At 36.2% G+C, this 27656-nt stretch overlaps 1 protein-coding gene across 6 annotated transcripts in view; it reads right to left on the reverse strand.

Annotated features, from left to right (window-relative positions):
- The window catches only part of L3mbtl3 (L3MBTL histone methyl-lysine binding protein 3), a 112698-nt gene that overhangs the window by 22945 nt on the left and 62097 nt on the right, over window positions 1-27656 (reverse strand). For all 6 annotated transcript variants that reach the window (XM_071613034.1, XM_071613033.1, XM_027947384.2 and 3 more), the window contains 5 exons: window positions 24364-24449; window positions 23380-23490; window positions 14519-14633; window positions 12502-12604; window positions 4079-4228 (listed from right to left, as the gene is read on the reverse strand). In XM_071613034.1, the coding sequence (XP_071469135.1) occupies window positions 4079-4228; window positions 12502-12604; window positions 14519-14633; window positions 23380-23490; window positions 24364-24449 (565 nt within the window). The remainder of the gene's footprint in view (window positions 1-4078; window positions 4229-12501; window positions 12605-14518; window positions 14634-23379; window positions 23491-24363; window positions 24450-27656) is intronic.

Here is a 27656-nt window from a genome sequence, read left to right on the forward strand (position 1 = left end):
TTTGGCTGCCATGCAGCAAGGCAGATGTGCTGAGGAATGCCATGTGCAGCCTCACTGTAGTGCAATAGAAGTGGTGTTTGCACAGTTCAGCTCCCTCGTCCCTCTACTGGGTTAGTGCTGAGATGTGCGGTTTGGACAGCATCTCAGAGTTTTCCCAGATCTGTGCTCCTCCTGCCCACAGTGGCAACCAGTATGACAACTATGTTTCTTCCGGCTGCCTTTCCTTCCTTGTCCCCTTCTTTACTCCCCTACTCATGTTTTCTTCACATCCCAAGGAAACCACCTGCAACCACCTCCCGGTCTCAGGATTTACTTCTGGGGGTCAAAACTATCTCTTGCTGTCACAAAGCACATTAAAGAAAAGACTGTCTACTGCATTTTAACAAATTATTAGGAATGCTGCAAAGAAAATCTGCGTGGAAAATTATATCCAGGAAAGCAATGATTATAGGAAAAAAAGAGAAAAGATAATTTGATATTACATGAATCATTTTATTTAAGCCATCTCTCCAAAGCATAACCTAGGAATATAAAAGAAATTGGCCAGCCATGCTTGTTTTCCTAAGGAACAAAAGAAAAACAGATTGAGCAGTCCCAATCCAAATTTCTAAAATCTCTAAAACCTGAAACTTCTTGAGCAATTTTAGAGAATTTCATAGTAGGGATGCTCAACTGGTAAAGTCCATGCAAATATGCTTAAATTTGAAACACTTCAGATCCCAAGCATTTTGGATAAGGGATACTCACTTGTATTATGAAACAAATTGTAAACTATTCCTCTTTCAACCTCATTAATAAAAACTAACATTTATGCTGCGTGCAGTGGCACATGCCTATTGTGCCAGCAGTTCAGGAGGCTGAGGCAGGAAAACCTTAAGTTCAAAGCCAGCCTCAACAACTTAGCAAGGCCCTGTCTCAAAAAAAAAAAAAAAAAAAAAATATATATATATATATATATAAAGGGCTGGGGATGTGGCTTAGTGATAAAGCACTCCTGAGTTCAATCCCCATACAAACAAACAAACAAACAAAATAAAACAAAAAAACTCCACTAACATTCATAAAGGGCTTTTTGACTTATTAATCAAATTATAAGAGCTTTATATTATATTTAAACTTTCCATCTCACAAACTCTGAGGTTAATAACATGTAAGGAGTAATTCGTCTTCTCCTAAGAAGTAGGGAAGCCAAGATTTAACTAAGCAGTACCCTATGCTTTGAATCACCAAGTTATACTCCTTTTCTATGGAGAAAAAGAACAACAACAACATAAAACACTATGATGTGCTCTTACAGTGCTGGATCTAAACTATTTATTGGTTTGCTCCTTGGATATGAATCAGAAATATTTAATCTTTTTTTTCCTTTTTTTATTAGTGCATTATGATTATGGCAATCGTGAAAATTGTTGATACATACTTGTACATGCACACAATATAATTTGGTCAATTGTGTTCCCCAACACTCTCTCCCTTTCCTTTCCTCCCCACTCCCCCGGAGCCTTTCCTGAACTTTAATGATTTCCCTTCTATTTTCATGAAATTTGCCCCTACCTTTCCTTTTTCCTCTCTAGCTTCTATAAATGAGATAAAACACATGACCCTTAACTTTCTGAGTTTGGTTTATTTTGCTCAACATAATTTCTCCAGTTTTTTCCATTTTCCTGCAAATGACATAATTTTATTTTTCTTTATAGTTGAATAAAACCCCATGGTGCATATAAATATGTGCCATTTATACACACACACACCCCCCTCATATGTGTTCATATATGTCACATTACATATATTTTATGTTATGTATATCACATCAACTATGCCAAATTATATATGCACATATATATGTATATATACAAATACTACACCATACTTTCTTTATCCATTCTTACATTAATGGACACCTACGCTGATTCCATAGTTTTGGCTATTGTGAATTGTGCTACTATAAACATGGTATGCATGTACTGCTACAGTATGCTCAAAATTCTTTAGGATAAATATTGATGAATGGTATAACTGGGTCATTTTGAGATTCTACTCCTAGTCTTTTGGGGAAACTCCATACTCATTTCCATCATGGTTTTACTAATTTACAATCTTACTGACAGTATATATATGTCCCTTTTCCCCCACACACTTTCCAGCATTATTTGTACTCTTGATGGCTGCCATTCTGACTGGAGTGAAATGAAATCTCATTATACTTTTTGATTTGCAGAGAAATACCTAAGCTTAAAAGCTACATTTAGAGATTAGATGGTCATGCTTGGAGCCTAATGGCAGGAAACTAAGTGTTAACATCGGACAAGGAAAAAAACCTGACAAAGTTTAGTAACATCAACTTTTTAGGGTCCCTTGGGTTTGTACATCTTAAGCTATTATCAGGAACTGGGGCAATGCCTGTAGTCCCAGCCACTCAGGAAGCTGAGGCAGGAGGGTCACATGTTCAAGGCCAGCTTTGACAACTTAGTGAGACCCTGTTTCAAAATGAAAAATACAAAGGGCTAGGATGTAGTTCAGTGGTAGAGCATCCCTGGGTTCTATACCCAGCATCACTAAATAAATAAATGGGAAAGCACTGAACAGAAAAGGATTGTAACACTGATAGTATTTACTCAGGGAAATAACATTTGAGAAAAATACCTAGAAGAAATGAGAACCATCATTGTATAATACCTACTATAGCATCAAAAATACTCAATAAATATTTTTTAATCTACCAATAATAATTTACTTTCAGGAAAGTTTAACTTTTCCACCAGGAATTATAGAAGCTCTTAATCAATATGAGGTTACTTACTTCCTCTAGGCTTTAAGTGAAAAATACTTTTTAATTAAGCAAAAAATTGGTAATGCTATGTGCATTCCTGAATATGTTCCAAGTAATCTTATTTAATGTATAATTATAATGTACCAATTAAAAACAAAACAAAAAAAAATAATAAATAGAAGGAAGACCAATAGAGCCGAGGAAGAGGATTGTGACGGGAGGTGGGAAAAGAAACAGGAAGCACTGGGGAATGAAATGGAGCAAATTATGTTATGTCCATTTATGGAAAAGTCACAATAAACCAATATCATGCATAATTATAATGCACTAATAAAAACATAATGAAATATAAATATTTTTAAAAATTGATCATCTTTGTCATTTTTTTTTTATTCTAACCTCTTGCTATACTATTGATTTGCCCTAGGTGAACCTTTCTTATTGTTTCTTGGTTAGGTGGAAAAAAATGAGAAGCAAAGTAGAATTCTTGAATTAGTTCCTGCATATTAATTCAAAGTAGAATTAATGTGCAGGAATTAATATTCCTGCATATTAAAACTGCAGCTTTCTCCAAAGTCAAAAAGTGAGTTGAGAAGATGCAATTAAAGCAAGTGAGCACATCTGAACCCTCAAGAACAAGGCTCCAAGGCTTTCTACAGAAAAGGATCAAATCCTATGACCAGCAGAGTCCTGCCCCTATTTCTCCTCTCCCACTTGACATCAGGTGCTCTGTCATTATCCTTCCACAAGTTAGAAAGGGACACATCTGCCATTTTCATCATAATGGAATAAGACACTTGAAAACTATTAAAACATACTCACAATTCAAAGTAAAACATTACTAGTTAGGATCTTCCTGGAAAGAAGGAAATGCACTAGGAAAGAAATGGAAGACCATTTCTTTACCTTCTAAAGACAGTGTTTCCAGCCTTGGGCTACACACTGAAATTAGTTTTTTGGTTTTTTTTTCAAATGGAGGTCAGTCCAGCCTTGAACTCCTGAGCTCAAGCCATCTCCATCTCCCAAGTCCCTGAATTTACAAATATGAGCCACCATAGCCAGATTTGTGTTAAGGTTAAGAAGAAAACAAGAAGAAATAGAGGAAAGACTCTTTGATCTCTTGGGAAAATGTGAGTCAGGATGGAAAGGGGGAGCTGTCAAGCACTGAACCCTACCATCATTTCATAGATGAAGTGCCTTTTCAACAATGCACAGGAAAACATTACCACAGAACATGAAATGTCTAAGACAGGCAACCTCTTCAATAAGAGTGCTTCCCAACAACACAAATATCATCATTTTAATTACCTGATTTCAGGAGATGAAGAGCTCTCATTTGTGTCTGTCCTTTTATTTCTTGGAAATGATGGGCTAGCTGGAGGCATCTCACCACTTAAGCGGTCTGGGAAAATGCGGTCTTTATTCAAATTGATTTCTGAATAGGGACAGTTGGCAGCACTAACAGATTAAAAGAAAAAGAAAAGAACATTTCCATTAGACATACTTCTTTCAATTAAATGACAGGCTACAGAGTATAAAATTCTAAAGTTGATCCGAGTATGTTATGTATATTTACATATGTTTATACGAATGATCAGACCTATTGTATGAAATTTTGTATCCTTAAAACATAATTTAGGTATAGTCTGATAGACAACATGCCTTTGCATAGATTCTTAAGAAGCAATTTGCTGCAATCTTTAAAACTAAGCAATGGTCATTGAAAAATTTTCTTTGTATTTTTCAAGGGTAAAAAGCTGTGCATATCTCTGAGAAGAAAATGCTTAAAGACATCACAGGAGGGCTCCTGAGAGAAGTAGGAGAGACTAATCTGGTCCATGGGGCACATCTGCTTCCTAAGGGGATCCTCCAGGCTCCAGAGAGTCAAGAGCTACTAAATTTCCTTTGTAATAGTTGCTGCCTCCAAGGGAGGGAGACCCCCTGTGGAACATTCCCATCCTCAGGTCCGCACCTATAGCTAATGTATTAGAAAATACACACATATAGCTAATCCTATCCCTAATATGAAAAGGGACCAGAAGCTGACTCGGACAACCACCCCTGTGGCTCCTTTCTCTTCCCTCTCTGTGCCTGCAGGTCAGCTCTGAGGTCTGAGGATGATGGCTCCTATTATCTAAGCAAAGAAAATCAAGGTCATTGTTAATTTAACACTAGTTAGTAGACACCTGTGCTTGGGTCTCAGCATTCCAGTCTTCAAAACAAGTGGAGAACCCAAAACAAGTGAGAACCTGTATCTCACTGACCTCTCTGTCTACCTTGATTGTTTATAGGAAGCACCCCTAGACTCCACTCTGGGGTTCTGAGATGGAACTCAGGGCCTACAGAGACTCCTGATGCTAGAACAAGTACTCTGCCACTGAGCTACAGCCCCAGCCCCAGGAAGTCTTCTTAAATCTGGAAATGGTTTTTCTTTGGGTAAATTATATTCATGTCTTAACTGTTCTTTTCTTTAGGTAATAGTGAGAATATTGATAATTACCTAGGGGAAATTTTAAACAATGCTTATTTACCATCCACCAAGAGAATCTGATACACACTCCTGGGAAGAAAGAAGAGTTTTTCCTACTAGATAATTCTAATAATGGCTTATAAAATTTATCACTGATATCCTGTAAGAAAAAATGCAACCTTTATATCATTTAACTACATGCTACTATACACTGGTTAAGCAAAATAAAAAAGTAAATAACACCTGATCATATGTTGATATAAATTCACATAATGTTAACCCAACAATAACAAAAGCAATAGCCAGTAATATTTATGGAGCATTTACTATCAATCAAGCATAGGGCTAAGTGCTTTTCATGCTACATTTTGCTTACTCTTCCCAACACACTATGAAGAAAGCATTTCATGAGATAAACTAGGGCTTAAAAAGTTCAGTAACTTCAGTCTTTAATTATTCCAATAATTTTGTATGTATTTATCAAGCAAGTATTTATCAAGTGCCTATTACGTGCTAATTACCTTTCAAGGCATTGGAAATATAATAGAAAATAAAAAGACTAGATCCTGATCTTATGGAGCTGACAGTCTATGGGGAGATGGGCAATGCAATCATCCAAATAAGTTAAAGAACTTCACACTGAAGAAAGTAAAACAGTATGACATAAGAGAGGATGTGAGGTCTCCTGGGAGGAGCAGCATCTGGGCAGAGCCCTAATGGTCAGAAAGCAGATGCTCAGTCCACTCGTAGGGGAGACTGGTCCAGGATGTGGGACATAAAGCCAGAAGTGTTTGAGGGAGAGACAGACCAGCTTGGCCAGCATGTGAGAATGAGGCAAACCAGGAGATGCAGACAGTGTGAGGATCATGCAGGGCCCAGTAATCTGCAGTAAAAACTTTTACTTTTGGTTTATTGGAAACCATGGAGAGCTTCAGGTAAGGGAATGATAGGGTTTAACTTAAAAAAAAAAAAAATCACTCAGGCTGCCTTGTGGCTAGATCTCAAGGGAGCAAAACTGGAGCAAGGTAAGAATTTAAGAGTAAAGACACGATGGAGATGTGCATATATGTGGCCGAAATGGAGGAAAAGTACAAAGGACCATCATAGCATCTTCTGTGATCCCAACGTGACCTGTGAGTGAACAAGGGATGGCATGTAAAAACAGCCTTTAGGTTTCTGGCTTGAAGAACTGGTGGTAACAGAAATACCACTTTTGTCCTTTTTCTGAGATAAGAATGATTAGGGATAAGTAGATCTGGGGCATATCAGGAATTAGCCATCCAAGCAGAAATATTACTTGTCCAAGGTCATACAGTAGTGAATCAGCTCAGCAGAATGAGTGCTCTATTTTATTCATCTTACTGAAAAGAGGAATACAGAGGAAGGCTGGAGGATTAGGCTCGGGCAGAGAGCAGGGTGCACCAGCACAGTCCCTTGGAATGGTCTGCATAGGATGGGGCTCCTGGGCCACAACACTCATGCCACTGACCACAGGCTCCCTGCCATGCCCTGACCTCTTCCTCAATTTCATAGTGGAGCAGATGCCAAGTTTGACTTGCTTTCATACCACTTCTCAAGATGAAAAACCTGGATGGCAACATCCAACTGGGATGGGTGGGTCTTCTGCCCACACTGTAACCTCCTGAGGAAGGAAACCAGGCTCCTCCCTTGCAGTTCCTTATAGGAGGTAGCACTTGCCTAACACTGATCCTGATTTTAGGCAGAATCCAAATGTCTGCAAAATACTTCTACTCAAATATCCTAGGTCACCTAATAAGAGATACGTTTAAGACCAAAGTTTATCATCTCCAGTAAATCCTGCTCCCTGTCCCCCATCCCTGAAGAGTAAAAACAGAACTAGCTCCTCCTGCTAACTCCTGTTCTCTTTTTCATTCTTCTTTTTTTGGTACTGGGGATTGAGCCCAGGGGCACTTAACCACTGAGCTACATCCCTAGCCCTTTTTTATATTTAGAGACAGGATCTCACAGAGTTTCTTAGGGCCTCACTAAGTTGCTAAGGCTGGTTTGAGCTCACGACCCTCCTGCCTCAGCCTCCCAAGCCGCTGGGATTATAGGCATGCGCCACTGTATGCCTGGCCTATTCTCTTTTTCTGACAAAGGAAATACATTAACCTGCCTCAGATCTTAACCATCATTCATTCCTCTTATTTTATATTTTTATTGAAAATTTATCTACTTGGATTTTCTGACAACAGAAGAGAAGAAAAAAAATCAAAGACAATGTTTTTGTTTCTTTTGACAATATGCTGCTAATCCTAGAATAGCACAATCATCAAGTTTCACTTATTGTTAAGTTCACTTATTGTGGCTTTGTGATTAGTGAACAACAGTGTGTATGTTCACCTTGGAATATAATGGGACACAAAGCAAATAAAAGAACATAGAGGTCCTATTCACAGTCCCAACAACACAAAGACTTGCAGGATTCTTAGATGGTTGGGTCCCCAGCTAAACATCATAGGCACAGAGTAGATGACTTACATTACATGCTCTTCAGGGCAGGACTTCATATATTTATTGAATAAATGAAAGAAGAACAGATATTTCTTGATCACCTTTGTAAACTTGGGTAGCCAAGAAAAAAGCAGAAATGCTGGTCAGATGATGCTTACTATCTAAATCAATCGCTTTCTGTCTCTCTTTCTCTCTCTCCTTGGGACAACAGATTGCCAGAGCCCAGAAGGGAATCTCAAAATTCTCAATCCAAAGTAGGGAAAATAACCACAGGCTCTCAGCAGAAATTTACTAATGAGCAGGCAAACACCACCCACCCAGGGAGCCCTGTGATGATCAGTTATTGACTTTACACTGACCCTTTCACTTCTTTTGAGCCCTGAGAAAAATAAAAAATGCTTGCACACCATCCATTCTGCCGCTCCTGTGGGGCGGAGAAGAATGCCAATGGCTACTGAAGCAGGAGGTGATGAAGAAAGGGGATGCCACAAAACACAAGCAGCCACAGCCCTAAAGGGATAACATGCTGCGCAAGAGAGCAGGCAGCCTGGTCCTAAACGCTCTCTGCTGCTCTGTCCTCCACTCAGTAAGGATCAAGCACAACTTTCCAGGCTATTTCTTTATCATCCTCAGTAAACTGTGACCTCTCTGGGCACCTTATCAGGCTAGGTACTCTATGTGTCTTACCTAATTCATCTCTCACAACCCTAGGAAGTAGTTCCTACTACAATACTCATTTTAGCAGATGCAGAAACTGAGGCTTGGACAGGGCAACTGGGCAGTGTCACTCAAATAGTTCTTGGTGGAGTCTGACCATGAGCTCTGGCTGTCTCTTAACTGCTGTGCCATATGGGTAAAGAGTGCATGGGAATGTTGAACAATTTTCTTATTCCTAATCCATGACAATGAAATGGATGTGAAAGTACCATCTTGTAACATGAAGCTGCCAGCTGCTCTCTAGACGTATGCAGCTCCAACGTACCACACACTTACTAAGTACCAGGTACTGTTCCAGGTACTTTATCACATCCTCCTAGTAGTCAGATACTACTGTCACCCATTTTACAAATAAGGACACTGACAGAAAGAGGTGAAGCACTGCCTCAAGGTCAAGGAACTTTGTAAAATAATTCTTACCTGATGCCTTTCAAGGCAAGCCAACATACAGACATATGCCAAGTATTTCAGTAATCTCACCCATCCACACTAACTCCCCCTTAGGATAAGAACTATATTGCAATTCATAAATGATCATGTTTTCAAGGAATTGAGGTCATTCCTATGTCTCCTGCTTAAAGGAACATGAGAGATTTGTGATTTTTTATCATATTAGAAACACTGAGTATTCTGTTTACTATTTCTTCTGTAATGTATAAATACAAGTTATTATTTTTAAAACTGTACATGAACTTTGAAAAGTCACTAGTGCTGATACAAAGAGTTACATTCTTATAATACATGTAATAATTTCTAGTTTTTCACGTATTAAGCTTCTAGTGACAAAACCTTAGTAAGGTTTCATTCTATAAACAATGTGTGTATATTCCATTTTGGGTACACACACACATTCACATTACACAATTTACCATTACACAATTCTTCAGAGCAGAGGAATAGAACATAGGATTATACTGTTCTCTCCTTTAAGGGCTCTATTAGGCTGCACATGGCTCCATTAGCAAATAATTCCATATCAGCCATTCAAACAAATACTTGCCTAATGGTCCCTCTCAGGGGGGCTATTTTTTCTAGGTAACACTGGTCTGCTCATTAGGTAAGGTGAAAGGACCACCTGACTCACTACTTTCCACTGCCATTTTAAAAACTTTATAACTGGAAGCATATTTATTTAAATAATCAGGCAAGATCTCCAGTTTAAATGTTCCTATGATCATTCTCACACTTTGTCCTGACAAAAAAAACACAAGACAGGCTCTACCAGGAAAGCCAACATACAGACATATGCAGAGACGCAGATGCCCATCAGGGCTGGGATGAATCTTGCTTCTTCTGACACTCATCCTGGGCACACACCTAGGCACTGAACCTCAGCCTCCACATCTGTAAGATGGTGCCCAATTCACAGACTTGAGGAGCATATTAAATAGGTCACACGTGTGAGTCCTTAGAATAGTGTGTGGGAAATCTCTACTACATCCTACCAAATTACTGATATTAATGCTACTTTACTAGGGGTTTAGAATTAAGTAATACGGCTAGGAATATCCCTAGAAAACATGGTACTCCACATCTGACACTCTCACTGATCATTTTTATTCCAACATTAAAAAAAGTTCACATTCTCAAACTTCATTACTGAGATGCATGTTCTGTTTCTAACACTTCTTGGATCAAATTCAATTTATAATCTTCAGAGATGACAGCAACAAATGCTAGTCAAAACACAGCCTTTTCCTTATGTGTGCATAAAACGGACTATATTCATGCTAAAAGAGCATCTTTCCTTGTTATCTAAGCAAAGAATGCATGTTTTGATTTATGCAGTTTCTCAGTAAATTAATCCAGAGAGAATTTTCTCATTATGTTTTCCTAAACGCAGCGTTCTTTGCAAGGACAAAAATAAGTGCCAGTGAAATGAACCTTTCAAAGAATATCCATGATGCAGCAAGCTATTCCATGAGCCTACTAAAGAAATGGAAAGCAGGCTGGCCTTTTACGGATTAATATCCTGCCAGAATAAAGAACACCAGGAGTCGAAAATAGGACAGCCTAGTCAGGGAGGCTAAGAAAACCCGGTTCAAAGGCTGAGAAGAGCAGAGGGCACTTGGGCAGAGGGTGGAGCCTCCCACCCATTCTGTGAACTGCATTCCTCTGTCCAGAGGCCCCTGACCACCAAAGATCAAATAAAAATTCAATGGCATCCCAATAGCACACTGTCAGTGTTCACCTGTATTTTGAATTTCTTTATTCTTTTCCTTCACAATTTGAGCAATTTGCCTTTAGTCCAGTAAATGTCATGGGATTGTATAGTGCTAAGGTAAATGTGACAAAGCTTCAACATTAATTATTGTTTTGTATCTTATATTTTAATTAAATTGTGTATAGCTTTCTAGTTCCATCAGTACATGAGTCTTTGAAGGCTAGGTAGATGATGATTCATGGAGTAGTGCCTTGAAAAGCAGCCAGGGGGAGTGGTAAAGAATACAGAGCCTCAAGCTATAGAATGCTCCCATCAAACCAGCTGCAAGGCGAGTTATGAAACCTCTCTAGTGTCTCAGTTGCCTCACCAAATCTTGTGGGAAAGTAATAGCTTTGATATCACTGGGTTGTTCTGAAAGCTATCCAATACATGTAGAACAATTAGGGCAATCCCTTGCACAGAGTAAATAAATGGTCGATATGTATTCATTGTTCTATTGGCTGCTCATAAATATTTACTAAATGTACAATGGCAAATTAGCATGCTCATGAATTATTTCTGGTATTTAGACTTATATAAATGCCTAAAAAATAATTCAGCTGCTTTCACTAGGCAATATTTAATAACTTCCAAGATGTAGTATTTTAAACTCAGTTTAAATTAATCCAGTAAATTAATCCAAAAAAGGATTGCTAAATGGATACTTGCAAACGGAATCATCATCCTCTGTTCATATTTTTTATTCTGGGACATACTGATCCTCATAAGAAATAGGGAGGAGTATTGCAAAAAGAAGATAAGCATGATTAGAAGTCACAGAGATGAAAGAAAGAGGACACTACACCCAGGTGAAAATAATAACACTAATCTTGCAATTCCTATTAATACTTGGAGGATTAGGTAGAAAATTTTAAAGACCTAGATTCACAACCTATATAAACTTGGAGAACTAGATAAATATAGTAGGTGTTTCAAATAACATGAGTTTACAACACACTGACAAATTATTATTTTAATGCACACCAAATGGATGATGTTTTTGTTCCTTAAAAAGTTCCAGTTAAATCACAAGAATTTACTGGTATTTTACTAATATTTTCAGAATGTCTACAAAGATCACCAAATCAACTAAACAATAACATTAAATTTAAACGTAGAGATTAGTTTCCTTTTAGTTATGAGCAAGAGAAAAATACTGAAAAACACTTCTCATCTCCACTTTCTCATGTTTGATTATATTTGTGCTTTTTTGTGATCTTCACTGATAATCCACAATATTCCGACCTCTCATTATTCAAACTATTAAGTCACCCAATCACATAATATTCTACCAAATATTTTCAACAAGGCCCCTTCTCATTACTAATGGCAAACTTAAAATAACTAGAAGCCACACATCTATAAAACAAGGCACAATGCCACAAAAAAACCTAATAGCTGGAGTAAATCTATTTTAAACAATGAATGCATTTTTCTCCCAGCAAGATTTAACTTCAGATATATGCTTCAATTTTACACAGTCACCATGGTAACCATGTTTCTTATAGAATCTAAATTTAAAATTAGTTCACATCTATTAGAATGAAATCATTACACACACACACACACACACACACACACACACAGAACAGGAAGCCATCATATGACCATTTAAGTATTTGTCAAGTGAAGGGCTGGGGTTGTGGCTCAGTAGTAGAGCGCTCATCCAGCATATGTGAGGCACTGGGTTCAATCCTTAGCACCGCAGAAAAATAAGTAAATAAATAAATAAATAAATAATAAAGGTATTATGTCTACCTACAACTACAGAGGGGGGGGGGAGGGAGGGAGGGAGGGAGAGGGAGAGGGAGAGGGAGGGGGAGAGAATAAGTGTCACGTGAGTAGTAGTGTATGCTGAGCACTTACCTGTGAGGGCCCAGGTGTCTGGCTCTCTTAAAATGGCCAATCCCTTTACATCCTGGGGTTGAGCATCCACCATGTTCTGAAGCTTCCATTAACTCTAATGGGCCTTAAAATAAAATTAAAAGAAAAAGAAAGTGGGACAAAAAGTTAAGCAGATATCGGTAAGAATTAAATGTTTAGGATCAGAAAAGGGGAAGAAAAAAGTCCTTAAAAATTCAATTTTTGAATCAACATATACAAACAGAAAAACAAGCAGATTCTATAAAAGTTAAAACTATATTAAAAATCTCTATTTTATAGAGTTTTCTCTTTGATTTCATTCACAACCTATACAAACTTGTAGAACTAGATAAGTAAGAAATAACTTTGCATACTAGGTGATTCAAATAACATGAGTTTGCAATTTGCCTTTAGTCCACATGATTTATCTTTCTTTCTTCAATAGTGAAATGGTAAACTCTGATCTGTCTCAGAATTCCATCAATTACATAAGATAAATCTTAATGAGAAAATTTTATACAATAGACACTAGTATGGCCCTATGTATAAACGTGGCTGTATAACCAATGTGATCCTGCAATCTGTACACGTGGAAAAATAAGATTAAGATTACATACCCCATTTGAATCAAATGTTTGATATGTCAAGATCATTGTAATATTTTGAGCAACTAATAAAAAAATTTAAAAAAATATTTATCAAGTAGATAATATAATTTACCTAATACTCACACACTGTGAAAACTTCAAACACTATGTAACAATATGGGATAAGGATTACAAACCCCCTTTCTGGCTCTTCTCTGTATACTGACCTTTCATGTGGGCCACATAGGGGGCGCTTTACCCTCCCTAATGTGCCTCTAAACATTCAGATTCAATCTATATCTGTATATGCACACGTATCAAGTTTCTGGTTTTGTTTTGCCATATAAAAGGTACAATACAGATGAGCACTGCTCTGAGACAATCTCCTTTGGTTTTTAACTTGTCTTATAAATCTTCCCGTGGCAATATTAACATTCTTCATGACTTCTGTACAGTGTCTGCAGTATGGTACACCACAATTTATTTAAACAATATTTCCAAGTTTTGTTACTTTAGACATGCTGCAATGAACACCATGTACCTGTGTTGTTGTGCCCATAAGCAGTTTATAAGCAGTAACCAAAAGTAAATAAAGAACATTGATATTTTTTTTAAAAAAACATGACTATAGTATATCATATTTCCTATGTTTTTTTCTAAAAGTTATTTATCCTCCTCCAAAACCGAGATCATGATATGTTAAGTACTCTTTTCATCTGTTTTTAAAAACTGAATTAAACTGAAATGTTTACTGACATAAATGTAGATTCACATGTAGTCAAAAGTAATAATACAGAGGAAGATCTCATTTACACTGCCCAGTTTCTCCCAATGGTAACATTTTGCAAAACTATAATATAAGGTATAAATATTAGGGTTATATGTTAAATTTAGATACTCTGACACACTGTCTTTCAAAAAGTTAGTGTGTGTGTGTTGAGTGTGTGTGTGTGTGTGTGTGTGTGTACAGCATTGTATATATTTTGTTGTGTTGTTGTAGGGTTTTTCGTTTGTTTATTTTGGGCAGTACTAGGTATTGAACCCAGGGGCACTCCTTCACCAAGGTACACCCCTAGCTCTTTTGATTCTGAACTGAGATTTTCCTGCCTCAACTTCCTAAGTCATGAGGATTACAAGTGTGAGTTGCCTCACAAACGACTAATTTTAGAAAGCAATGCTTACTTTTTTTTTTTTTTTTTTTTTGCAATGCTTACTTTTTAATAAAAGTAAAAGAATATCTATATACTTTTCCAGGCACTATTTTTTCCTTTATGTTTTTGTGACTATGATAATTAAAAATCTAATAAAAAAGGATTATATAGTGTATAAATATATAGTAGAGATAAAAAGAGAAGGGGAAAGGGATTTTAAAAAATTACACATGCTACAAAAGCAAATGGAAATATCTGTTCAAGTTATCCTGTGTCTCTTACTCAAGGGAGGCTGAAGAGGATGTCCAGTTTTGGAACACCAGCCTACAGGGTGAATGTCAGGAGAATCTGCATCTATCCAGTAGTCATAGCATCCATTCCAGCCATCAAAGTGAACCTATAGAACAGAAGGACATTAACCGTCACAAAAATTCCTATGGTAGAAGTTCTGCCCATAGCATAACTTTATATACCCTCTCCTAACTCACAAATTCATATGGTGAGACAAAAGGCCCTTTACATACCTTCAACATAGTATCTAAGCAAAAAATGCCAAAGGCTTCTGAACATCAGTTCTACAGGTGTACTGTGCATATCTTTCAACATTATAAGTAACGTGAGTACAGCAAGTATTACAGTCTCTTCCTGTGCTCTACATCAAACACCCAATAAATGTTGCTGAAACAACTAAAAAACCAGGGAAAAAAACAAGGGGAGACAGAAAGGAAGAGTGCAGAGGAAGACCTTCCAAGTAGATGTTAACTAAGGATTTTACAAAAGAATTCAATGCTCTACTGCAAATATATCCAAATATATACAAAATACCTCTCCAGTAAATGCATTTTTAAATATCTTTTTTTTTCTTGTAAATCAATACAATATCTCTCAAAGATACAAAGAGGTCAGTGTTGTCAACTTTATTGGTCACCATGTAAAAGGGCAGCTGGCCTTTCAGTCAATGTCACTAGGAATCAGTTACATCTTTTAGGTAGCATGTATTTTTTTTTGATCTTTTAAAATGAGAGAAAATACTGAAATGCCTTATATATTTTACCTTTTTTTCCCCATTGATTTCTTTTTTAAAGTCTACGGATCTCTAACTCCTTCTAAGGCAATATATGCCAAGTGGATTAAAAATTCAAATATTAAAAGCTGAACAACAAATATTGTAGAAGAATGCATGAGTGAATTTACTTGTAATCACGACAAGTCACCAAACTCAAACCCATTAAAAAATAAAGACTGATCAACCCGACTACATAAGAGATGTAAAGCTTCAGAGTGGCAAATACAACCACAACAAGACAGAAGACCCACAAGAAACTTGAAAAACACACAAATTACCCAGGTGATCAAGCACCTTCTTCCTTAATCTTTATTAAAACATATATCAATATAAAAAATTAAAACTCCCAACAGAAATATGATAGATACAAATAGCTCATTATCAAGAAAATAAATATAAGTGGTTGGTAAACAAATAAAGAGACAATTTCACTTAAAACTAAAAAAACTACAAATTAAAGCCACAAGATGCAATGCTTCACCAAAACTTGCCAAAACTAAAAATGCTCACATTTTGGTGACTTCTATTGCTGGTTAACTATGAGAATAAACGGGCACTCCCATAGACTGCTGATAGGAGTGTTAACTGGTAAGACACTTCTTGAGAGATATTTGGCAAAAACAATCAACAAAAATACATCATCACTGACTTGATCATCTCAACAAAACAGTTTGTAATAGAAAACAAGTAGAAGTAACCCAATGATCCACTATCAGGAAACTGGCAAAATAAATTATGGTATGTTTGCAGGATAAATAGTATGCAATTATTAAAAGTACATATTTATGGGCTCAAAATAATGTCCTCTTCAATGAATCCACTTTCTCAAGCTTAAATCCGCCCCGCCCCCCCCCCCCCCCCCCCCCCCCCCCCCCCCGCGGCCAGATTCAAAGCCTCACAGAATTTCAGGCCTGGAAGAAATCACAGATAAGATCTTAACAAGGAAAAGAGACTCTTAAAGATTAATTACTTAGCTGACAGTCATACAGCTAGTTAGGAGGAAAAACTAGACCTAGACCTCAAGAATCAGAAATAAAATAATTCATCATTCACATACACTGAATACAAACAGCATTCATAGTTAACTCAAAACCACCCTTTCCTCTGATCAAAAATAATAACATTAAGAATGACATTCATGATAATTTTCTGAAAACACAAATTTGTAACATCAATTCTACCAATAAATGAGTAATCATAATTTATGACATTATAGTAAGTTTTAAGGATTCTAATTTTCAATTCATCAGAGTAGATCACCTTTGTTGTACTAGACATGAAACTCTAATTATTTTGATCTTGCCATCCCTAGATTCTTTCTTTTACATAGGAATCAGTGTTAACATAACTCATGCTCCCTTTATTGTAAACAACAAAATTTCAAAAATTTAGTATCTGTCTTTTGTAAATGAGCTCCAATCCTCAACAAGATAAGTGACTCTCTACCCTGGATACACACCAGAATTATCTATGAATACTGGGGGGAAAAGAGAAGAGGAAGAAAAGGGCAGAGCCCACCCTGGAGGTTCTTACTGCACAGGTCTGGCTTGGGTTGTGTCCACCTGTATGTCATTTACTAAACTTCTTAGTAACTCTGATGTGCATTAATAATTGAGACCCAATGATACTAAGTAGGACATTACTGTATGGCAATATAGTCTCCAAAAATCTTAATAGCATCACAGATCAAAGAGTTTCTTTTTAATTTTCCTCAGGTATAAATACAAATAATGTTTATATTGAAGCTATTAAATCTAGTGATACCATATCCTTTCCAAGTTTTCATCTAAACTGACATCTCAGTGTGGCAATTTAAAGGTGATCTAAGATTAATATACCTTAGACACTGATGATAGATCTAATACCATTTACAAACTATGCTAGTAGACAATCTGAAGATTTTTAGAGGCTAAAATTTCAGATATAAAATTTAGTTTAGAAATCAAGAACAAATGCATTCGGAAATATACTATCAGATTTATGTAAAGATGCACAAAATAAGTATTAATCTTAACATTCTAACTTTAGAAGCCTAAATTTAAAAACCATTAGGTAAGTTTGTATAGTTTCAGTTCATCTTTGAAAACTTCTAAGACTTTAGTCTGTAGCATATTAAGAGTTTTTTTTACCAAACAAAAACATCATGTTATAGAAACGTTTAGTAACCATTCTCCTTTTGCTGGGTACTACCCTGAAATAAAGCCAAAGGCCTAATAAGAACAGCAGCAGAGAAAGACACATAAACATATCATATGACACATTTACAAACTTTACAAACACAAAAGAGAAATATAAAATTATTTACACAATATTCTATTGTAATAATCCTGAATTAAAAACAATTCAGCAACACTGTTGAATTTTATTATATTTCTAAGGTAAACAGAGTATTATTGATCAGAGCACAGAACAGATAATGTAACTGTTTAAAACTATAGTTTAGGAAACTGGATACATTTTTCACCTAGAAGTATAATTTAAACCCTTTATAAAAACTGTATACAGTGACAATTTCAAGATTAAAAGTTATATTTTAGAAAGCACACTATTTCTTTAAAAACAAGAAAAGATTTGGCCAGCGTTTGTTCATATGAAGGCAACTCAGTAAACACATTGAAGACCCAGGAACTTACCTCCAGTGTCTCCTGAAATTAAAGTTACACTTGAAAAGGCATCAACCCACAATGACAAACAAGAAAGGAAAGCAGCTGATAGTTGGGAAATGAGGGTGCCTGCAGAGGGGATCAGAACAGAGCCACTCCGTTCCCCTGCAGAAGCCAAAGAGGACTTGGGCTAGATACCCCAGGTGGGTGAAGAGAAGGGTCTCAAAAAGGGCAAGACTGGTTCCCACTCTGAATATGGGACTGCTTAGAACTTTATATCTGCTCCTCCACTCCACCCAATGAGGCAAAGGCCCTTTTCAGCCACCCTGCAAAGGAGCAAAGGTTTGCTTTCTAGAGAAAAACCATTATGGGCATGTGATGAAGTGCAACATGGATCGTTTCACCCAGCAGCAGCCAAGTTCAGCCTTCCCCCAGCTGCAGACCAGCAGAAACCTATAGGCTCCAGATGCCAAAAGTGGGGATCTCTCTGGGAGAAGCCTGCCTCTTTGCTTTCCTATGCCATGGCGCAACCCATCAGTCAACCCAGGATTTCCCCTTTATCAGTTACCTTAGGTACAGTGGTCAAAAATATTAAATGGTAAATTCAATATTTTTAAAAAGAGAGGGGGAGAGAGAGAAAAACCACATTCACATAACTTCTATCACGAGATCTTCTTAAAACGGTTCTATTTTATTAGCAAGTAGTGTTAATAATCTCTTATGCTGTCCCTAGTTTATAAAGTAAACTACATCACAAGTATATACATATGGGGAAAATTGTGTGTGGGGGGGTGTCAGTACTATCTCTGCCTTGACCACCACTGGGGGTTCTTAAACATGTCCCCACAGAGAGGAGGAGCAACTCTAAGTCTACCCATGAAAGCAGGCAATGTGTGGTACCTCTTTCTTAATATGAACAGAATCAAAGATCACTAGACATTTGAGGAGAGCCAACGAAAGCAGAGACCATGCTAATTAAGAAAGAAATTTGCAGGAAATAAGCAAGGAACAGAAGGAAAAACCATCACTTGTATCCTCAGATTAAAAAATAATACTAGGACAAGATATAAAAAGAGATACTATTTGAAAAAGAAGAGGACCAGAAAAAAAATCTTAATTTTTTTTTTTAAATCACAGGTGTAATTTAAAATGCAATAGGAGGTTTGGAAAACAGGCTCAATATTTATAAGGACTTAGAATTAAAAAAATAAAGAGAGTGAGAGAGAAAGAGTTGCAGAAGAAAGAAGGAAATAAGAGGGTCAACCCAGTGCAGTACCAGAATAGCAGGACTTCCAGAAAGAACAGAGAGAAGAGGAAGTTATCAAAACAACAATAGGAGAACATTTCCAGAAACTGAAGGACATGAAGCTCCATGGTGAAAATGCACAAGTACTCTGCCTGACAAAGGAAAAGACCCTTGCAACAAGGCACACTACCACAAAGCATCAGAACATCAGCCAAGCAAAGACAGACCTGCAAGCTTCCAGAGTCAAGAGGAACATCGCCCAAACAGGCAGAATCAGAATGGCCCTGGGTGTGCCGAAGCCCAATGCCATGTCTGAGAGGAAGGCAGAACTGTGTTCTTAACACCTAGGGGGAACAGTTCTTTACCCACAACATCTCGCCCAGTCACGGAAAGAGTCAAACACAAAGCTGGCACGCTGGCATCTTCAGACATGCAAGGAGTCAAAGAATCCGCTTCTTACACACCCTTTTCTTAGGAAGACTCAAAAAGACGTGCTTCAGCAAGATAAGTGTACACGAAGAGAATCAAAGTGTGTGACTAGACTTTGAGATTTTCAGGAAAATGAAATACAACTTAGTCGTGTGTCAGCAAAGAGAAGTCCCAGGCTTAGACTATATCCACTAAAGAGGCGGCTGCTGAGCTGTGGGGAAAAGATTTCAAGGAAAAAAAGAAAAGAAAAACACACTTGAGCTTCTGACTCCAAACACAAATACTGGAGCATTTGTTAAAAAATTCATGAGGACGTGGAAGATTTTAAAAAATAAAATAAAATAAACTATGAAGAGATTATCGGTGCTCAGAAAAACAAAAAGTCTTAAGAAAAGACTACTTGGCACAGTAGTAGTAACTCATAATGAGAAGAGTGAAGGAGAAAAAGGAAAGAAAACCAAACCAATATTGTATTGCTGAAAGAATAAGGGAAAATAAGAATGGCTTAAGATCTAAATCCCATTGTTGAGACAATAAATTAGTATAACTGCTATGGAAATCAGTATGGAGGCTCCTCAAAAGATTAGGCATGGAACCACCACATGACCCAGCTGTACCACTCTTGGATATTTATCCTAAAGAATTAAAGTAATCACACTGCAGTGATATGTGCATCCCCATGTTTAGAGCAGCACAACTCACAATAGTCAAACTTGGAACTGGCCTAGGTGTCTGTCCAGCGACGGATGAATGGAAAAAGAAAATGGTGTGTGTGTGTGTGTGTGTGTGTGTGTGTGTGTTTTAGTCAGCCATAAAGAAAAATGTAGTTATGTCATTTGCAGGAAATAATTGGAACTCGATACCACCAGGTTAAGTGAAATAAGTCAAATTCAGAAGGTGAAGGGTCACATGTTTTTGCTCTTATATGGAAGCTAGAGATGAAAATGGAAAACAAAGATGCGGGATCTCCTAAACATCAAAGAGAAATCAGTGGAGGAAAGGGAACAAAGGGTGAGGACAGAAAGGGAGGGGGGAATGTTGTGGAGTGGTATTGGTCAAATAATTTTGTTATATGTGTTCACGTACAATTACATAACAACACATCCCATCAATATGTACAACTATAATGTACCAATAATAAAGTGTGGGAAAAAAATCTAAATCCTGAACTATCATAACAGGAAGAAGCCTTACTTAAAACTGGTGAACTGAGAAATGCCAGGATATATAATATTTTAGAAAACTGTAGATAAAACATCATAAGCAACCACCAAGAGTGCTGAAAGTTCTTGCCTCTGGGGAGCCAGACTGGGGACTGGAATGGATGGAGAAGGACTGTATTATGTTCTGTTACAAAAACATATGATAGGAAAACATTCGGAATGTTTTCCATCAAGATGGTCTGATAAAATATCAGATTTTAAAACTTTTTTATTATAATAGCCCAAAGTGTGGAATATTATATATTGTTTAACTTAAACATTGAGATTTTTAAGACTTGATTTTATCTCTGAGAAACTTAAAATAATAAACCACACTAATGACTTAAGTATATATTTTCCTCTTCTTTTTCTTCCTTTGCAAAAAAAAAAAAAAGGAATAAGCTTTCCTGCTATATCACCTCTCATATTATTAGAAAAACTCCTACTGTTGAAACCTTTTATATTTTTACAACCTCCAGTGAATCTGGAAGTGAGTCACTGCCCCTGTTTACTGACCTTTAAAGGTGATGATACATACCAAGATATTTGTACAGTGTTCACCTTCAGCTGTGACATTCATTCCAGTAATTATGCAAAGGTTATCATCAACTGTACAGCTCACAGCCAGTTCTTTTGGGGGGTGTCAAGTACTGCCACGGATGTTGTTTTGGAGGAAGGATTCAGCTTCAAGTAAAAGGCTGGATTCTAGCCTAAACCTCTCCTGTTAACTGAGTCCTCTACTTGAGAGTGTTGAACGGCTCTGGGACAAAATTTCCTCATATATAAAAATCAAAGAGTTAACCTAATTTTTTTTTTATTCTGAAACTAATACATGTTCCTGAAACTATTACACAGAAACCATTAACAAGAGAAAACTAATGATTTATTAGTCTTGACACCCTGAAACAAGCACCGTTATTACTACAATGTTTTTTTCCGGAACTGTTTACCTGTTCTTCAGAATAAAAAGAAGAAAATCAAATAATATTATACATAATATTAAACCTGAACTTTTTACTTCTCAATATTAAATACGCATCTGAAATGCTACATTTTAACATCATGTAGATGTACTTTATCTTGCCATTGGTGCCTGTGTTGTCCTCAGTGTTAAATACCGTACCCAGCATGGCTGAACTGGGTGGGAGCTTTTGTTGTTGCATATTCCTTTTCATTATTCCCCAATATAAATTCCTATGACTGAAATTCTTGAATTAAAGAATGAAAAATATTCTAAGATTCTGGTGTCAAAACTTTTCTTCATAACAGCTGGGATACTTTATATTCCTACCAGTCATTATGTGAGAACAACTTTTCATGCACCTAAACTAAAATCAGTTGTACTTTTCAATTCTGTGCAAACTGACTTATAAAGATAGTGTCATGATTAATTCCACATTTTTTTGATTGCTGGTCTATATTGTTTTTAAAAATACTTCTACGTCTAAAATATTCTGGTTACTTTATGATTTACACCAGAACCAAACACAATTTGATAAGAAAATGCACTTGAAAAAGATTAACACAGGCCTCACATTATTTCTAAAATTTTCACAAATGTTACATGATTACGTAACCTTAAGTACAATTAAACATTAAAATTTCTATTTTATATAAATACTACATTGGTTTGGTTTTTCATGTTATTTTGAAATTTATTTTCTCATACGTTATCTCATTAGTTAGTGGAGGATGTTATTTTCTTTTTTAAATGAGCTTATGATTAAGGCTCCTATAGCATGGAACTGAGACTTAGTTCTGCCACTGCCAGTAATGAACAAAGTAATTCATTTAATCTTTCTGAGTCCCTGCCTCATTAATAAAATAGGGATGACAGCACACATCTCCCACGTTATAATTACTACAAATGTCAACTAATGCGAGAACACTGCTACCCTGTAAAATGCCATGTACGACGAATGTCTTGCTGTTATAACTATTATTATCCTAACAGCAATTCCAAACAATCCCATGAAGGAAGAAAATGGATACTGTTCTGGTTGAAAAGGGAAGTAAATGTTGAAGCCAGAAACAGATAAAACCTTCAACAGTGCCCCTAATCTGGAACCCTACACTCGCTGCACCACACTCAACAAACTAAACCCACCTTCCCCAATATTCGCTTGCCTTATAAGAGGTTTTTATGAATCTCTATTTTTATTTATCAAGCTATTTATCTTTATTTGTCCTATATTCAAAGACAGTATATTCTTCTGAAAAGACTACATCTAACACACCCTACAAGAAACATTAATTATTTTTAGAAAAACATACTATTGAAGAATGAAGATATGTTTTCTTCTGAACAGAACATTAGTTTGTTGTGTCTACATTTCTCCAAATACTCAAAACCTTAAATTACTACAAATGTCAACTAATGCAAGAACACTCACCTCCATCTCACTTATAATTAAAGAGAAAATGTCTGAGGTAGATTAAAGGAAAAACTTGGATGAATGCTGTCTTTTCAAGAAGCATAGTTACTGACTTTGCATATTCCTATTGTTTAAATACAGGACTTTACAAGTATTTTTCTGAAGTTTCCAGGCATGGCACCTTGTAACAAAAGCCAAAACCAAAGCACACAGAGTACTTACTTTTATTCGGTGATCATCTGTGTCTGCGACAGTTGCTACTCTAATGAACATGGGGTTTCTTTTGTCTACAACCTCAAGCTTCATTTTTTTCTGGAATCCATGTGGAGGTTTCTGCCATAACAAAAATGTCATAAAGTGAGATTCAGAGGAAGAACAGGTGGGCTCGATGTTACGAAAAATAAGAAATAGTTGAGCTATTTAGGGAATCAGCTTTTTAAACTCTCAAGCTCCCAGATTGGCTCTGGATGGCACCTTTCCTATCAAAAATTACTATCCCAAGGACACATGCAAGAGAAACAATCTGAGTGCCTAGCTGTGGAGTGAATACGTAAGGCTGAGCAAAAATATTTTAGTTATTTGATTAGCTATAGGGACGATGACAATTTTTAGCTGGAGGTAGCTCAGCAAAACTCAACAAGCATAAAATCCGATTTTAAAAGGGGGAGGAAAAACATTCAAGTGGCTAAGACATGACACCAAGACTAATAAGTGTTAATGAGAGCAAAAAGCAGAAGAGAGCTTCAAAAAAAAAAAAAAAAAAAAAGAAAGAATATTAGCAAGATACAACAGATCCCACAGGTCAGAAATGGAAAAGGGGACCCAGAGCCACCTCCACCTCAAACCCCACAGACACATGAGCCTCTGGAGAAGTTATAGGCAGCAGAAGGTGAGGGGATAGCTGGGCACGGTGCAGGACTATGCCAAAGCTTATGTTTTGTAAGCTTCTGGTCCCTTTTCTGTAAAACAGAAGAGTGTGTGTGTGTGTGTGTGTGTGTGTGTGTGTGTGTGTGTATTTACCAAAAACAAAAGGCCAGTAACAATTATGACTTACAAAATTTTTAAATTTTAAAAATATCTCACTTATCCTTTTATTTTCTTCTTAAATGTTTACCAGGACATTCTCTTTTTGTTCTTGAATTTCAGTGAATAAATAATGTCATCAACACAAATTAAACAAATATAGTGCAAAACACATCATCTCACCACTTTGAAAGCTCTTGCAGGAGCTGGTAAAGAATTTGTTTCTTCTAAATATTTATCCCAAGAAAAATGTTTCACATTTGGATATCCTACAAAATAAAACAAAAATATTATATCCTATGAGTTTTAACCAACGATAGTGAGAAAAACAAAATGCTCTATGAAAAAATTATGAAATATTGCTACCATAATAATCTAGGCAACTCTTATCCACATGCACATAACATCTCTAAATCAGTCACACACTCAGAACTATTTGTAATAACCACTTTGTTCTCATCTAGATCATGATTTCTCTATCACTTTTCAGATGAAAATTATATATATATATATATTTATATATATATATATATATTTACATATATATATATATTTATATATATATATATATATACACACACACACACACACATATATGTGTGTGTGTGTCATTTACATTCTCAAAAAGGATAGGTTTAGACATAAGACACACAAATACATTTTAATCTAGCAGTTGTATACCTTACTAACAAAATTTCATGTATATGTATGAAGACAATGCATAATTATTTGTAAATGTGAAAGTAGAAAAACAAATTAAATAGACACTCAATATAGAAATATGCAAAAATGTAAAGTACACATGAAATAGGATTTATTAGAAAGAATACTTAAGATTTATACGTGTTAATATATGATATTCCAGATAAGGTCAAGGAAACACACACAAATCACAGAATATTATTAATAGAAGGTACAAAAATAACTATCATTTCCTCTCTCCCACTGCTTTTTGTTTCCTCCAGAGCCTAAAATCCATTAGGTAGGCATGAGCAGACATTAATGGTGGCCCAGTAGGATAGGAAATTTGCTACACAAAGGGGACTGAGAAAATAGGTAAACATATTAGAGATAATGGAAGCCAGGTTTCTCCCTGACAGAGAAGAAAGGCATAAATATGGACAGAGTAAAACTGGAATGAAGCCAACAGTATTGGATTTGAATCAGAGCTAATAGTATCAATCCATGGTGTCAATATATACAGATGCAGAAACAAATCAAAATATGAGTTTTTGTATATATTCACATATGTGTATATATTTCCTAAGTCCATTGAGAGGCCTGCGACACTCCAGTAGCAAAAAGCACACCTAGCAATCAGATGTTAGATTCTAAATTTCAATCTCGACAACATCAAAAAAAAAAAAAACACAAGGATCTCTGGAGAAATGTTTGACTGTAGGACTGGGTCAAGGCAAGCTGAGCCAGAAAGTATGATGCTCTCAAAAAGTGGTTAAGATATGTCAAAGGGACAGGTCTCCCAATTGCTAAAATTTCACAAAAATCTTACATGAAAATAAATAATGCCACTCCCTGATTAAAAAATAATAATCTATGGGTCCAAACACATAACTGAATGAGTAAAGGAAAAGTGAGAAAGGTAGTCTTTTCAGAACAATGTTAAACAATTACAAAGAGTTATGGAATAAGAAAAATTACATTTTACCAACTTAGAATAATAATTCATACTAGAAATATCAACAGATGCCAAAACTAGTGAATGAGACTGAGATATAGGTTAGTTAAGGAATCTCAAAGTGTATCTCCAAAAAATACATATTAATTACAAATAAGAAAATAACTACATTAGTGAGAAACCAGGCAAATTTGACCATTATCAATTAATGATAGGAAAACTGACATCATGTATCACCTGAGAGGATGCAATGAGAACAAAATGCATAATCTGCTTCTGATCATGAGGAAATACCAGTCGTACTGAAGTAACAATCTATAAAATGATTTATTTGTAACTCTCAAACATATTAAGGTCAGAAAACTCAAAGACAACTTAACTGAGGGAGACTACAGGGGTCTGCTATTGAATGCAAGGCCTAATCCTTTTGCTATAAAGGATATCATTGGGACAACTGACAAACTTGAATCAGTTTCTGGGTCAAGCTAGGGTACAGATAAATTTTATACTATCTTTGAAACTTTTCTACACTAGAAATGTTTTAAAAGCACATATGCAAGTCTATTTCTATCTATACATTTTTATAATATAGTTTTAAGAAACATAATGTGCACAATTTAAGCATTTAAATCAGAATAATCTACTAAATAAAACTGATATAGTTGGGCATGGTAGTTCATGCCTGTGATCCCAGTTACTTGGGAGGTTGAGGCAGTAAGATTGAAAGTTCAAGGTCAGTCTTAGCAACTTGGTGAGATCCTATTATAAAATACAATTTTAAAAGACTGGGGATATTGTTCCACGGTACGGTGCTTTCCCAACATGTGCAAGGGTCTGGGCTCAATCTATAAAACTGCAAAAATAATGATATGCAGACAAACATGTGAGCACACACATAGGGAAAAGTGCTAATGACAAACTAATATTGAAGCATTAAGAAAGAAAGTGAAATAAGCCAATCCCAAAAAAACAAAGGCCAAAAATTCTCTTTGATATGTAGATGCTAACACACAATGGGTGGGAGGTGGAGGGAGAACAGAAGTTCTTTGGATTAGACAAAGGGGAATGAAGGAAGACAAAGGGGAATAGGAGGGGATAGGAAGAGGAAAGACAGGAGAATTTATCAGACATAACCTTCCTGTGTTCATATATGAATTCACAACCAGTAAAACTCCACATCATGTTCAACGACAAGAATGGGATCTCATTAGAATAATTTATACTCCATGTATGTTTAATATGTCAAAATATATTCTACTGCCATGTATATCTAAAAAGAACAAAAAAAATTTTTAAAGATAACAAAAAATAATTTAAAAATGTGAAGATATTAGTTTTTTGGGGAAAAAAAAGTAAAGACAGGTATGTTTACAGAAAAAGTAACACAGGGCCAGGAGGGCTGGCTGGTCAGGGGATGGACTCATTCTTGAAGCAGCCAGGGAGGTTCAAGAATAGCTGCCCAAGGCACCTGGCTGATAAGGATTTCTTTTCAGACAGGCGGTGGGAGAATGAGTCAGGAATTTCCCTTTACACCAAGGGTGTCTTTTTTGTCATGGAGCAAAGAGCAACATCAGCACATGCCCAGTAAAGCACTCTTATAATCTGCAGGTTGTGGTTGAATTTTTTATTGTGGTAAATTACATATAATATAAAATTTACTATATTAATCATTTTTAGGTATCCAGTTCAGTGGCCTTAAGAACATTCCATTAGGCATCATGTACTTTTTCTTCCTCCACCAAATTATAAAAGGCAATGAAAGCACAAAAAAAGTGTTGACTCTCTTATAAGAAGTTGGCAATAATGCCTTACACCATCCCTTCCCAGGGTACATCACCAG

This window comes from Marmota flaviventris, chromosome 6 (assembly GCF_047511675.1).
Source record: "Marmota flaviventris isolate mMarFla1 chromosome 6, mMarFla1.hap1, whole genome shotgun sequence".
Taxonomy (NCBI): Eukaryota; Metazoa; Chordata; class Mammalia; order Rodentia; family Sciuridae; genus Marmota; species Marmota flaviventris.